This window comes from Tursiops truncatus, chromosome 8, assembly GCF_011762595.2.
Source record: "Tursiops truncatus isolate mTurTru1 chromosome 8, mTurTru1.mat.Y, whole genome shotgun sequence".
NCBI classification, from domain to species: domain Eukaryota; kingdom Metazoa; phylum Chordata; class Mammalia; order Artiodactyla; family Delphinidae; genus Tursiops; species Tursiops truncatus.
In genome coordinates this window covers 103484141-103497677 of record NC_047041.1, presented here as the reverse complement: position 1 = coordinate 103497677, position 13537 = coordinate 103484141, and the positions used below count along the sequence as shown (strand labels likewise).

General features: G+C 55.2%; 1 protein-coding gene across 14 annotated transcripts in view; it reads right to left on the bottom strand.

The window, feature by feature from the left end:
* The window catches only part of LRP5 (LDL receptor related protein 5), a 108762-nt gene extending 98444 nt beyond the window's left edge, over positions 1-10318 (bottom strand). For 13 of the 14 annotated variants that reach the window (XR_012333630.1, XR_012333631.1, XR_012333632.1 and 10 more), the window contains exon 1: positions 10056-10318. Coding sequence is in view for 10 of the 14 variants with exons in the window: in XM_033861310.2 (XP_033717201.1) it covers positions 10056-10140 (85 nt within the window). In the remaining 4 variants the exon portion in view is untranslated. The remainder of the gene's footprint in view (positions 1-10055) is intronic. The other variant, XM_033861311.2, reaches the window with a different exon arrangement.
* Positions 10319-13537: the final 3219 nt, after the last annotated feature.

Genomic DNA, 13537 nt, shown 5'->3' with positions numbered 1-13537 from the left:
CCCACCTTGCAGCCCGACCTTCCTGGATCCTGGAGCAGATCCCGCTTCATCCTCCAAATCAGTTATTCCCAGTCCGGGCCCACAGCCCAAGGGGCCACGCGGTGTGCTGGCCCCAAGAGGCACTTTCACGGCTGAAAAGCCAAATGGAAACTCCCCGGCGAGAGGCTGATGGAAACCTTGCAAGCCCCAGCAGCCCGGCTTGGTGATCGTGAGTGTCTGGGATCAATAAGGAGAAAAGGTTACTACTTCACAAATGTACTTTCCTTGGAAGGATAAACTCCTTCAAAATAAAGGGGAAAGTTTTAAAAAGCTAGACCTGGTAGCCAAAAGGATGGAAACTGCTCTTCGGCTCTGGGCAATCCTCTGTACATCTTGAACCGTTCACTGCTCCAGTGCCTTCTGAAAGGAGGTGCGGGGCGGGGGCTGCCTCGAGGGCAGATCACCGCCTGCACCATGGTGACCAGGACCCTGCTCTCCGGGCAGGGGCACACGCACGGGTCCCCTGGACCGCCCCCAGCCCCGCCCCGGCAGAGCTAGACAGCCAGCATCTCAGCCCTGTGAGCTGACACTCCACTCAGAGAGAACTCTGCCGACACTGACGACGCCGTGAAAGCCGGCACAGACCACCCCCCGGCAGCACCCAGAGCAAGCGGTCAGCAGTTCGTGGGTTCTGGGCAGCCTAAGAGCTGCAGCAGGGAGCCAGGCAAGGACCCAGGCTGCGGTGGCCACGACCGGTGTAAGAGCCTCTTGAAAGGGAGGGCAGCAGCGGGAGGCCCACGGCGGCCGGGCTCGGGAGCCGCCCACCCACAGTACAGCACGGGCCCCGGGAGTCAACCAGGGCTGAGTAAACTCATGCAGAGACCCGGGCAGTGACAACGCGACTGGAACAAGCTTCAGATGCTCAAGGGCGCGACCCTGAAGGGGCAACGTTGTCGTAAAAAAAAATTTTTTTTTTTGGATGCGCTGCACGGCTTGCAGGATCTTAGTTCCCCGACCAGGGATCGAACCCGTGCCCTCTGCAGCGGAAGCACAGAGTCTTAACCACTGGACCAGCAGGGAAGTCCCAGGGCAATGCCCTCTTAATGCTTAAACTCCTGAAAGTTCATCAACAATATCGTCACTCAGCTACCTACTGTCTAGTTGTAACTCAAAAGCACAGAAACCTTTTTTAGCATAAAAATTCTTGTACCACTATTTCTACGTGTTTTGCATGACTGAAAATGTTCTACAGTTTTTTGAAAGACGATAAAAATGACGGGTGAAGGATGCAGGCGCCAGGCCCCACTGTCACGTCTCAGTCCGGGCTGCGGAAGGTGGGGAGGTGTCACGTGGACACAGGACATCGCAGTCCAGTGCGTTTAGGATGCACTGGGTTTCCTGAAGGAGAATAAAGGCCAGCTTTATTTGCTTCAGGCCATCTTAGAATCCAGACCTCAGAAATATGGGCTCTAGAGGGGGGAGGGGGGGTCCCACACTTGGCCCCAGAAGCCTTTTGTCATGTAGCAGGACAGCTGTTTCACAATCTGGGAAACAAAGCCAGGCTGGAGTTTGGGATGCAGGCGGGAGCTTGCAACGCTGTAGATTCAGGGGCCGGAGGAAGTAAGGATGGGAACTATCCGCTCCCTGGACAGACAAGGCCTCGGGAATCCTCAGGGCAGCTACGCTGAGCGTCCACTACACACCAAACACCAGGCCAGAGGCAGAAGGACGAAGATGAAGACTATCTGTCCCCCAGGCCCTCTCAGGCTGGGTGGACCATGAAAAGTTCTGGACTCCAAGGAGATGGATCTGCCTGGAAAAGTGCTCACCCCAGACAGCAGAGGCACATCCTCAGTGGCAGCATGGAATACTGGGCCAAAAAGTTCCAACTCTGGACACCACGAAACCAGTGTAGTGTTTCTTAGAAAGGGAAGGATATGATGAAACTAGTTTGAGAAAAATTAATCTGGCCAGAGTGAAAGATAAACGGGCAAGGGGAAGGTTCTAGAAAGCAGAGACCAACTAGAAGTTGATGTAATCCTCCACCTGGAATCTAGTCCTCCATGGGGTACTGTGGAGGCCCCAGGGGGAAGCCTCAGAGCCAAGGGGTCTGGGTGTGGGAGGGAACGGAGACAGGCCTGAATCTGGACAGCAGAGGACGGACGGTCATCAGAGTGCTCCCCGCTTCCGGCCTGAGTAAAGAGGAATCCAGCGGGGCTAAGACGGACGCCTGCCGCACCCCGGTTCCCCGCATTCAGTCTCCTTCGGGGAACCAAGCTCACTCTGGGGAAAGTTCAGAGAAACGGCTTCCCCCACAAAGGCCAGCTGGAGAACACACCTTGACCTACAACCGGCTTGCGGGGAGGACATCCCCTCAGCTCCCATCGTGGACAACGCCTGCTCCTTCCAGGGCGGAGTCCCAGGTGGCAGCTGTCCGCGCGCGGCAAGTCTGGAAAGCACCCAGGCCCCCGGGGCTCAAGTGTCCGGGCCGGGGCCATGCACTCAGGTGACCTTTAATGCCCACTGAGCAATTTCCTGAGAGTTTTGGAGACCTACCTAGGCAGGTACCGCCTCCCCATCTGGGTTAATAGAGGGTACAGCCCAGGGAAGAAATTATTAAAGTTGCTCACACTTTGCTCTGGAATGAACGAGGGGAGGGGAGCCATCATTCACCCAGTAATTACATTTGTCTCTGGGCAAGCGCCGGGATTAGCTGCACTAGAGCCTGTTTCCTGAGCAGACGCTGGCGTGAGCCAGGGAGCAGGCGCGTCCCAGGCAATCCAGCGTACACACCGCCTCTGAAGCACACGCCACATGCCAGGAGGCACCCAAAATGCGAAGGCCAGCTCCGCGGCAGCCACAGGTGGATTTCCTTCACGGAGACCAGCCTGCCTGGTCAGAGGCCACTTCTGAAGTCCAGCCCTCCGACACCTGTTGAATGTCACCGTTTACTGTCCCCGGATCAAAGGACAGAACCTCACAGGCTGACTCTGAAGTTTATCCCCAAAGAATAAACGCACAAGAAGAGTCAACACAGTTTTTCGAGAAGAGCGACGAAGGGGTAATTGCACAGTCGACCTCAAAATATACTATGATGCTATGGAAATTAACACAGCAGCAGGCTGGTACAGAAAGACAGCCACAGGTCAAGAGAGCAGGACAGAAGGTTCCAGAATAAGGAGCCAAGCACCTGCGGACACTGCAAGTTAAAGAGTGGCATTTTAAATGAATGAGGACAGGACAGGCCATGCCATCAACTCCCTATCCACTTACGGGGGACAGTTCAGATCCCTACCTCATACCATATTCCTCCTCCCAACCGAAAAAACAGAATAATGTCTGAATATAAAACGACAAAATCATAACAGTCTTGGAAGAAAATAAAGGAAGATGTATTTATAGTCTTGGGGTAGAGAAACAAGGCATGGAACCCAGAACCCGTAAGAGAAAAGACTTGAGTTTTGTTACATGAAACTTTCTAATGTCTTCGTCATAATAAACCACCAGAAACAAGGATGAAGGACTAGCTACAGATGAGAAGAAAAATCTGGAACAAATATAAAAAAGAATGAATGTCCACATCAAATAAAAAGTTCCTACAAATCAATAAGAAAAGGATAAGCAACTCAACAGGAAAATGGGCCAAGGATAAGAGTAGGCAATTTGCAGATAAGCCAGTAATGAAGGGAAGTGCAAACCAAAATGTGTTATAATTTTTAACCAAATTGATTTTTAAAAATAGAATCTGGTGATTCCCAGCACCGAAAGGAGAAGGAAAAGTATGTACCCTCAGAGATGCCTGGTAGGGTATAAATTGGTGCAGCCTTTTTGGAGGAATTTGTCAGTATCTTTAAAATTGTATAAATGGGACTTCCCTGGTGGCGCAGTGGTTAAGAATCCGTCTGCCAACGCAGAGGACATGGGTTTGAGCCATGGTCCAGGAAGATCCCACATGCCGCAGAGCAACTAAGCCCGTGAGCCACAACTACTGAGCCCACATGCCACAACTACTGAAGCCCATGCGCCTAGAGCCCGTGCTCCGCAACAAGAGAAGCCACCGCAATGAGAAGCCCACGCACCACAACGAAGAGTAGGCCCCGCTCGCCGCAACTAGAGAAAGCCCACACACAGCAACAAAGACCCAACACAGCCAAACAAATAAATAAAAGAACACATGATCTTAACTCATTTAAAAAAATATTGTATAAATGAACATACTCTTTGACAAGGAAGGTATCCTACAAAAATGCTTGTATGCACGTGCACAGATGCATATGCAACGTTATTCACTGTGTCACGCCCTGTAATAGCAATTAAAGCCTGGAAAAACTTAAGTGCTCCGCAACCGGGTAAAAGCCATGAAATACGGTGTGCCCGTCCTACAAAATACTACTTAGCTTTTAAAAATACGAGTACACGTTCAAAACAAAAATAACACGCTAAACTACGTGCTGAAGGTGTGGTCATCTCTGACCAGGACACTGGTCTTCCCAGAAAGAGGTACCACGCAGTTAAGGGTCTAAGCTGTTTATAGGTATTCATGTAGGTCTTGCATTTTAAAATACACATATTTGTAAAAGAAAGTGGCCAACAAGCACGTGTGAAGATGCTCAACATCATAAGCCACCAGGAAACGGCAAGTCAAAACCACAGTGTGGCACCACTTCACACCTGCTAGGCTGGTGAGGACCGAACAGAGGGAAGATAACCAGCGCTGGCCAGGATGGGGAGAACCTGGAACCCTTGTGTGTTGCTGACGGGGATGTAAAATGGTGCAGCTGCCATGGAAGACAGTTTCACGTTCCTCAAAAATTAAACACAGAGTGGCCATGTGATCCAGCAATTTCACTTTTCTGGGTATATCCCCCGAAAGTGAAAGCAGGGACTCACACAGATGCCTGCACACCCGTGTTCACGGTGGCATTTCACAATAGCCAACGGTGGAAACAACCCACGTGTTCAGCAACAGGTGAATGGATAAACAAAGTATTAAAATAAGCCACACACGAAAGGATAAACATCATGTGAGTCCACAAATATGAGATACCTAGAAAAGGCAAATTCACAGACACAGAAGAGAAGAACAGAGGTTACCAGCGGCTGGGGGTAGAGTGAGAACTGGGGAGTGACTGCTTAATGGATACGGTTTCTGTTTGGGGTGCTAAAAATTTTGTTTGGAAACAGATGGTGGTGACAGTCACACAACACTGTGACTGTAATCGATGCCGCTCTTAAATTGTAACCTTAAGGGTGGGAAAAAGCAGGCCGGGGTGGCAGCGCTGGGGCCTGCCACAGCCTCAGGAGGCCACACTCCAGACCTGAGAGTGCAGGGTCCCAGAGGGGTAAGGGTGGAGCCGGCTGGGCCTTCGGGGAAGCCACACGGCCCAGGCCCAGCAGAGAAAGGGCAGTGGGGCCCGGGGGTGGGCAGATGAGGCACCTCCTGGCTTCAGTTTAACCACTAGAAAAACTACATGCAGGCAAACTGAAAGCACTGAAAAAAATCTACATTGAATCAAATACCAACCAAGAAAATAAGAAAATACCCAGCAAGTACAGTATCTCCCAGCCCTGCAAAAGGGCTCACAGGCGATGTCACCAGGACAACTTCCCAAGGTCCTGGGCAAAAGAGATCCTGAGTCAGGGGGACAGAGGACAGCGGACATGTGACCCTGGGCACAGATACGATCAGACCCTGAGGTTCCAGCCCCAGGCAGCTGCCACCACTGCTGGAGCCTGAGGTCAACACGCCCACAACACCCCTCCCCTCTCCCAGTCCCCCACTGGAAGATGGTGTCTGGGACCCTGACCCTCGGACTCTTTTAAAAGGAAACGGCCGCCTAGGGCAGGACTCCCCCTGCCACCACGTCCTTCCCATGATGGCCCGCCTCAGCTTCCTCCTCACTGAACCCCAGCCAGCACCCTGCAAGGTACACGCCATCGTCCCCATTTTGTGGATGAGGAAACTGAGGCCAAGAGTTAGCAGACCACCACTTCCTGAGCTGAAGAGAAAGCAGAGAGCAGCCCGCAGCGGCGGGTGGGCCCAGGGGGCCGGCTCTTTGTGCCTCTGCCGCCCACAGCTGTCAGCAGCGCTTGGAACCACTCTGTCACCAGGATGCCTGCAGAGCAGAGAGGTCACTGCTTCCTGCACAAATGTGTCCCGGGCCCAGCAGGGGAAGGGGCTGCACGTGGCCCCCTGCTTCCGTCAGAGGCTCCCCATTCTGAGAGCGTGGTAAGTGACCAGCCCAGAGGCCTCCTAAACCGCAGATGTCCAGTTCCTCCCAGGGCTTCTGTAATTAAGTCCACCTCCCAGCGCCCCTCCCCTGCCAGAGGCCAGCCCTGGGCCCTTAGCTTGTCCCCTGGCCCGGCTCTCCCAGCTCTGAAGCTAATTTGCTCACGTCCCCGGCCCAGCTTTAAACAGCCTCCACTGTCCAAACCCCGCAAGGACAACCGGCTCCCATCCCGTGCCCACTGGGAGAAGTACTCAAGCAAGGTCAACCCATCAGCAGGTGGACGGATGAGCAAACGTGCTCTCTCCACGTGACGGAAGGCTGTTCAGCCGTGAAAGGAGCGGAGCAGTGACAAGTGCTACAGCGTGGACGCACCTCGAAAGCATCCCGCTCAATAAGCCAGACGCAGAAGGCAGCACAGCCTATGACTCCCTGTACACGAAGCGTCCGGAACACGCGAGTCCACAGAGACCCCGATTCGTGGGATCGGCGGATGGGAAGTCGTTGAAGTTATGGTTCAATGGGTACAGGGTTTTACTCTGGGGTGATGGAAATGTTTTTATCTTGACAGAAGGGGAACTTTCACAGCGTTGTGAACGTCCTCCATGCCACTGAATGGTATACTTTAAAATGGTTAATTTTATGTTACGTGATTTTCACCTCAATTTAAAAAAAAAAAAAATCAATTCAACACGTTTCCCCTGCGTTTCCTATCCCCCTCCTCCAACTAAAGTCTCCGGAAGCTTCCATCGCTCTCTGGACCATGTCCAGACTCTGCAGCGCGATCCGGCCTCTTTCAGCAGAGACCCGCCAGTTCTCGAGGACAGGGCTCTGGGACTGAGCCCACCTCTCCCAGAGCTGCACAGTCAGCTTCTGTTTGCCTTTCCGTCAACCGGACACCCCGACAGCGAAGGCCCGGGCCTCCTCTGCCATTCCGTCCCATCCTCTCCCCAGGGCTTCACCAGGCACCAAGAGTAGCAGCAACAATAATAAGACCTGATACAGGCACGCGTCAACTCACTGAACTATTGGGAGGAAGTATTGTTATACCCATTTTACAGAAGAGAAAACTAGGGTACACAAAGGTGGAGTCAGCTGCCCAAGCTCCCCCGACAAGCGAGGCTCTGCCCACACTGTTAACCACCACAAGAACCCTCACCCAGTGCTGCAGCGATAAACAAGTCAGACAGCGGGCTAGAGGTCCAAGGTCCCACACAGTAGAAAAATCCGGACTGTGTGATAATAGCTTCTAGACCTTCCAGGCAGAGAGATCAAGGACCCCATTACACAACAGGCACTGCAGCTCTGCCACCACCGGTTCCTCACCCGGGCCAGGAATGGTGCTAAGGGTTTCCCAGGCAGCATTTAACGTTCCGGACCATGTTGGCTGGGGGGTGGGGGGACCAGGTGAGGACACAGAATACAAAGAAGCTAAGTAAGGTGTCCCAAGTCAAACAGGTACTGAGCCTCTCGACCCAAGTGGTCTGACCCCAAAGCCCCCGCCCTCGGCCCTGGCAAGCCCAAGCTGTGGGGCAGGAAGGCACGCTGAGTCCTCACCTAACTGCACACACCCCCATCCCGTGTGCAAATTCTGCTAAATGCCTGAGCGGTGACACAGTACAGCTGAAATTAAACGGGTTCCAAATATGACGGGATCTCCACAGCAAATGCTGGATCATGTGGGTACACTGGGTAAATTCTTGGAACTGAACGGGAGGGTTCAAGGCACGTGGGCCCTGCTTTGGGAAGCAGAGGGTCCTTTAGGGGAACTCTCAGCGGACTCTCCGCAGCAATTAGTTAACTCAGTACCCACCTGCCGGGCCCTCCCCGTGGGCCAGGCAGTAAGCATCTGCAGTAACCACCCAGGGGGCAGTCCTGGAGCAAGTTCTGTGCGGCTAAAAGGGAGAGGCCTGAGCCGTGGGGCTGGGGCAGGCCATTCCCAGCACCGGGACCACTAGAACAAAGGCATTTCCGTGGGCTCACCGCTTCAAATGGCAACAGGAAGCAATCAGGAAAAATAATTAGCTACCAACTTACTGGCTCCACTCCGGACTGCGGCATAAATCTAACACAGAGATCAGGGACATGACATGTCAAGAACAGTCAAAAGAGTTCTGCAGCAAGATCCCTCCTTTTCGTCCCATTTCAGGACCAGATTTCCACATCAGCCGGTGCTCTAAAAACCTCGCGTCGACATGCTTTCTAACGTTAAAATAATCGAGTCTGTTTCTGCCTCCTGCACAACTGAACTCCACAGATGTGATTCCTTCTCCCTGGGGGCTCGAACCGCAGGACAGGCACTGGAGCCCAGCAACATCACCCCAAAGGTCCAGGAAATCCAAGACTGCAACACAGTGAACAGCAACGCAGCCGGCTGAGAAACCCCACCTTTAAAACAAACATCTTCCCAAAAAAAACCCTTTTGCCTCCGTGATCCAGGCATTTCCGGAAAGAGAAGGAGCAGGGTTGGCCTGAACTACCCAGATACTGTCATTGTTTTGTCGTCACCTTGTTTTGCTCGTATCAGACAGGGCCAAGAATGTAAACACGCTCCCGAGACACAGGCAAATTTGGGGTGAAACCGTCAAGAGTCTCCGGGCTTGGGCTGGGAGGGGAGAGGACTTGAGGAAACTACCCCCTCTCCGCTCCCCAAACCTCAATGGAGGGGCCGCAGCGCTGGGAATGTGACCACAGAGCCAGGCCAGGACACCTCCCTGCAGTGTCCACACTGGAAATATTCAGGGAGACAGCTGTTTGCCTTAAAGAGGCCCAGACAAAGGGACCGGAGCCGCCCCCCACCCACCCGCAACTGCCCGCAGCAGAACAGCAGCCTGGAGAGCACAGGACTCGCACTCCCGTGTCCACTTGGCCAGCCACACTCCAGAAAAACAAAACACTCACGTCGGAAGAGAATGATTTAGGTAGCGAGAGGCTTGCTTCAAAAACCACATGGCAATCTCCAAATTAAAAGAACATGTGTAGCTTTTCACAAGGCGCTTCGTTTCCTGAGTCCTCCTGACCTCAACTCCACCCCTTGGGACACACCAAAAGTTGGAGAGAAAGGTCTCCAGTCCCCGATCTCCCAAAGGTTGGGTGTCCAGCTGAGGCCCCACGCCGCGCGCTGGGACCACGTCACCCCGAGGCGGCCCCACGCAGCCGGCGCCCGGGGTGGACACCGGCCGGGTGTCACTGTTTGGGGCCCCAGCGGCCAGACGGGTCGTCCGGGCACCTGGCAGGTGTCAGTCCGTTTGGAAACCGACAGCAACTCAGGTGAAAGGGGTAGCGCCACAGGCCAGGCCGCCCGGCGCCCGGTTCAGAACTTTCTCTGCAATTTAAATCAGTTCCCGGAGCTCGCAGGCCGGCCGCGCGGCCATCGGAAACAAGGTCGGGAAGGAGTTCCCGACACAGGGCGGCAAGGCCTGCCTCCGGGCCGAAAATCCCCGCTCCGTGCGTGCCCGCGGGCCGGGGTCCCCCCCGGTCCCCGCACGGCCTCGGCCGGCGGGCTTCGGGCGGGCGCACTTCCGAGCGCGCCCCGGGGGCCGGGCAGGTGAGGACCCGCCCGCGCCGCACCTGGCGGGGTGGACGCCGCCCGCGCGCCCTCCTCGCCGGCCAGGGACGCGGGACTGGACCCGGCTTCCCCGGGAGGGGCTCGGGCGGGCTAGACAAAGGGCCCGCGCGCAGCCCCCGGGCAGCGGGCGCGGCAGGGGGGCGGCGGGGACCCGCGGCGCGCGCCCCAACTCGCCCCCAACTTCCAAAGTCGCTTCCGAGGCGGCGCCGCGCACTTGGCCGCGGGGCGGCCGAGCCGCCCGGGCGGCCGGGCCATTGTCCCTCCGGCCCGCGCCCACCTACCCGCGGCGGGGGCCAGGCTGCAGCAGAGCGCGAGCAGCAGCAGCAGCAGCGGCGGCGGCCGAGGCCGGGGCGGCGCCGCCTCCATGTTGTCCGGAGCCGGACGGGCCCGCGCCGCGCTCACTCGGGCTCCATGGCGCGGCGGCCGCGGCTCCTCGCGCGGCTCCGGGCGCCTGCCGCCTCCCCCCTCGGGCGCCGCGGACCAGGACGACGGGGGAGGAGGCAGGAGGCGCGGGAGCGGAAGCCGCTCCGCGTCTCCGCCCCCCGCCGCCGCCGCCGCCGCCGCCGCCCTCCCGCGCCCCACGCGCCGGCCGCGCCCTCCAGCGGGCGCCCCCCGGAGCCGGCCCGCGGCGAGGCGGCCGCCGCACGAGGTCCCCGCGGCTCTGCCTGGGGCCCCAACCCCCTGGGGCCGGCCGCCGGGGCTCCGCGGGGGCGCGGGGTCGGGCGCCGGGTTTGCACCCCGCGGGGCCCGGGGGCCGATCAAGTCCCGGAAGCAGGTGTGTTACCTGTAGAGCTGCCGGGACCGGGCTTGACCGTTGGGGAAACTAAGGCACGGGGGCGGAGCGTGCGAAGGGGGTTGCCCGAGAGCACACAGTGAGGCAGTTTCTGGGCTGGAAGCCAGGGGCCCCGAGCCAGGTGCGTGCGCTTTTCCGCGACCGCAGCCACCCCGGCCGGGGTCCAGTCGGGGGCGGCCCTGCGACACCTGTTCACACTGGGGAGGGCGACCGCGAGTCGGTGCAGGGCAGGGACAGAGGCGGGTGATGGAGTCAGGTGGGGGCTGCACGGGCTGGGAAGTGGGGTGGGACGGGGTGGGGGGTTGAGGTTTTATTTTTAAACTAAATGTGTACCCTAGACGTTAATTATGGTACTCGAAGGCCGAGCGGTAGACACGTTGTTCTTCCAAATATGCTTGTAGGCGGCCTCTAGGATGGCAGACCTCACCTTTGATCATTCAACAAGCCCGGCCACCCCCGACCCATCCCCCCCCTCCGCCGTGCCCACCTAAGCATCAAGTTCAGCCACTGAACCCTCAGAGCACGGGAAGGCCTGGGAAGGGGCAGCACAAGCTCTGGAACCCATAGGCCCAAGTTCAAACTTTGCTTCTGTGGCTTCCTAGAACTAGGTGTGCCCTTGGGTAGGTCCAAATATAACCCCTCTGGGCAGACTTTCCTCCCTTATAGAACAGTGAGAACAATGCTTACCTTGCAGGTGCTGAGACAACTATAGGCAACTCACATGAATAAGCCGGTACTACATGGGTGCAGGCATTCTTCACGTGTTCATGACGACTTTACAAAGCAAGTGGTCAGGCAGAATGTTTCTGGCCCATGGCGTTTATATTGTAGGGAAGGAGACAAACAAAAACAAAAAGAAGATAGATAAATTTAAAACCAAAACAAACAAACCAAAACACCATTAACAGACCAAGGAAGGCCCCAAAACATGAAGCGTGTTGCGCTGCAATGTCTGGGGAAATTCTTACTTAGAGAGGTAGGGACGTTTGAGCTACCACCAAGGAGTGGCATGGGCAGATGGAGTAGTCAGAGAAGCCAGCTGGGGCCGGTGCATATCAGACCTGGAAAAGGAGTCAAGAATTTATCCCAAGTCAATGGGAAGCCATTTAGGGGTTTCTGTAGCAAAATCCTTTCCGATTCCTTTCTCACACCCTATGCCCCACAGCAGCTGCACATCCTATTGGCTCTACTTTCAAAATAGAGGCAGACTCTTAACACTTCTTATACCTCCAATATCACCACCCCGGTTTGGGTCACATCTCACCCCAGTGGGTCTCCCACTTCCAGCTTTGACCTCCTTCAACCTAAACTCACAGCAGCCAGTGAGTCTGTCAAAACAAGTCAGCTCACATCCCTACTCTGCTCAAGAACCTGCTATGGCTCCCATACCAGTTAGAATATAAGCCAAAAGGCGTTATGGCACCTACAGGGCCTGATCTGGCTACATCTCTCCCTTTGTCTCCCCAACCTCCTTATGCACTCTTCTTCCTCTCCCTCACCCGGCTCTGGCCACGGTGGCCTTCTTGCTGGTCCTTATGCACACAGCACACACTGCTGCCCCAGGGCCTTTGCACTTGCTGGTCTCTGTGCTGGAACTCTTTTACCACAGTTACCCACATGGTTTACTCCATCACATCTTCAGCTCCCCAGCCAGACCTTCCCTGACCCGCTTTGGAGATTGCAAACCACACCCCCTCCACCGCCCATCCTCACCAGCACTTCCTGCCCCATTTCTCTGCTTCACTTTTCTCCTTTGCACTGACCAACATCTGACATACTAGTGTTTACTTATCTTTCTTCCTTCCACAAGAACAAACTTTCACTTGTTTTGTTCCACGTGTATCCCCCAAGCCTATACCAGGGCCTGGCACATAGTAGGTGCTCAATAAATGTTTGTTGAATGACCGAGTGAACTGGAAAGTCCCAATTTATGTTTATGTAAGGAGCACTCTGGCTTCTGAGTGGGGACAGGACTGTCAGGAGGGAAGAGAGGATGCTGGAGACTGGTCAGCAGGTGGATACCATGGTAGCACCCAGGAGAGATGGCAGCTTGGATGGGTAGCGATGGGGGGATCGTGAATGGCAAGAAGGCACTGGATTCAGGATGCTTTAGGAAGAGCTCATGGGACTCGCTAAGGGCACTGGCTGTGGGGATGAGGGGAAGGGGGCCCAGGGTGGCCCACCATAGGGGCTCTGCTAGGGGACATTTATTACAACAGCTGGTCCAAAGTTCAAGTCAAGTTTCTAAATCTGAGAAAGGATGTGGAGAAGATGAAGACCCTGTGCTCAGTTATGCAAATGATTAAAAGGAAAGTGAACCAAGAATATAAACTGACAGGCATTGAGATTCTTCTTTTTTTCAAATTTTGAACATTTTTATTGTACGTAGTCACTAGTTCTATTACACCCCAGTTAATTTCAGAAAGAAGTAACTACCCTTGGATTTACCTTTTTTTAATCTTTTAAAAATATTTTACATTTGTACAATTTTTCAAGGTTACTTTCCATTTACAGTTATTACATGGGATTCTTTTTTTTTTTTTTGCGGTATGTGGGCCTCTCACTGTTGTGGCCTCTCCCATTGCGGAGCACAGGCTCTGGACGCGCAGGCTCAGCGGCCATGGCTCACAGGCTCAGCCGCTCCGCGGCATGTGGGATCCTTCCAGGCCGGGGCACGAACCCGTGTCCCCTGCATCGGCAGGCGGACTCTCAACCACTGCACCACCAGGGAAGCCCACCATGGGATTCTTTATTCTCAAAGAGGGAGATAGAAAGCTTGAGTCTCAGAATGGGAGAATTCAGTAAATACGGACGAGGCCATTTAAGTCAGGGAATGGCAGGGCTGGCAGCATCTCCTGGGGTGCCCCAGGGTTTCCTGTGGGATGTCAGCTGTGCAGGGGCCACCAGAGATGCCCTGAGAGGGAAAGGACTGTGCCCCGGGTCTCAAGGCATCAGAACGATAGCCCAAGT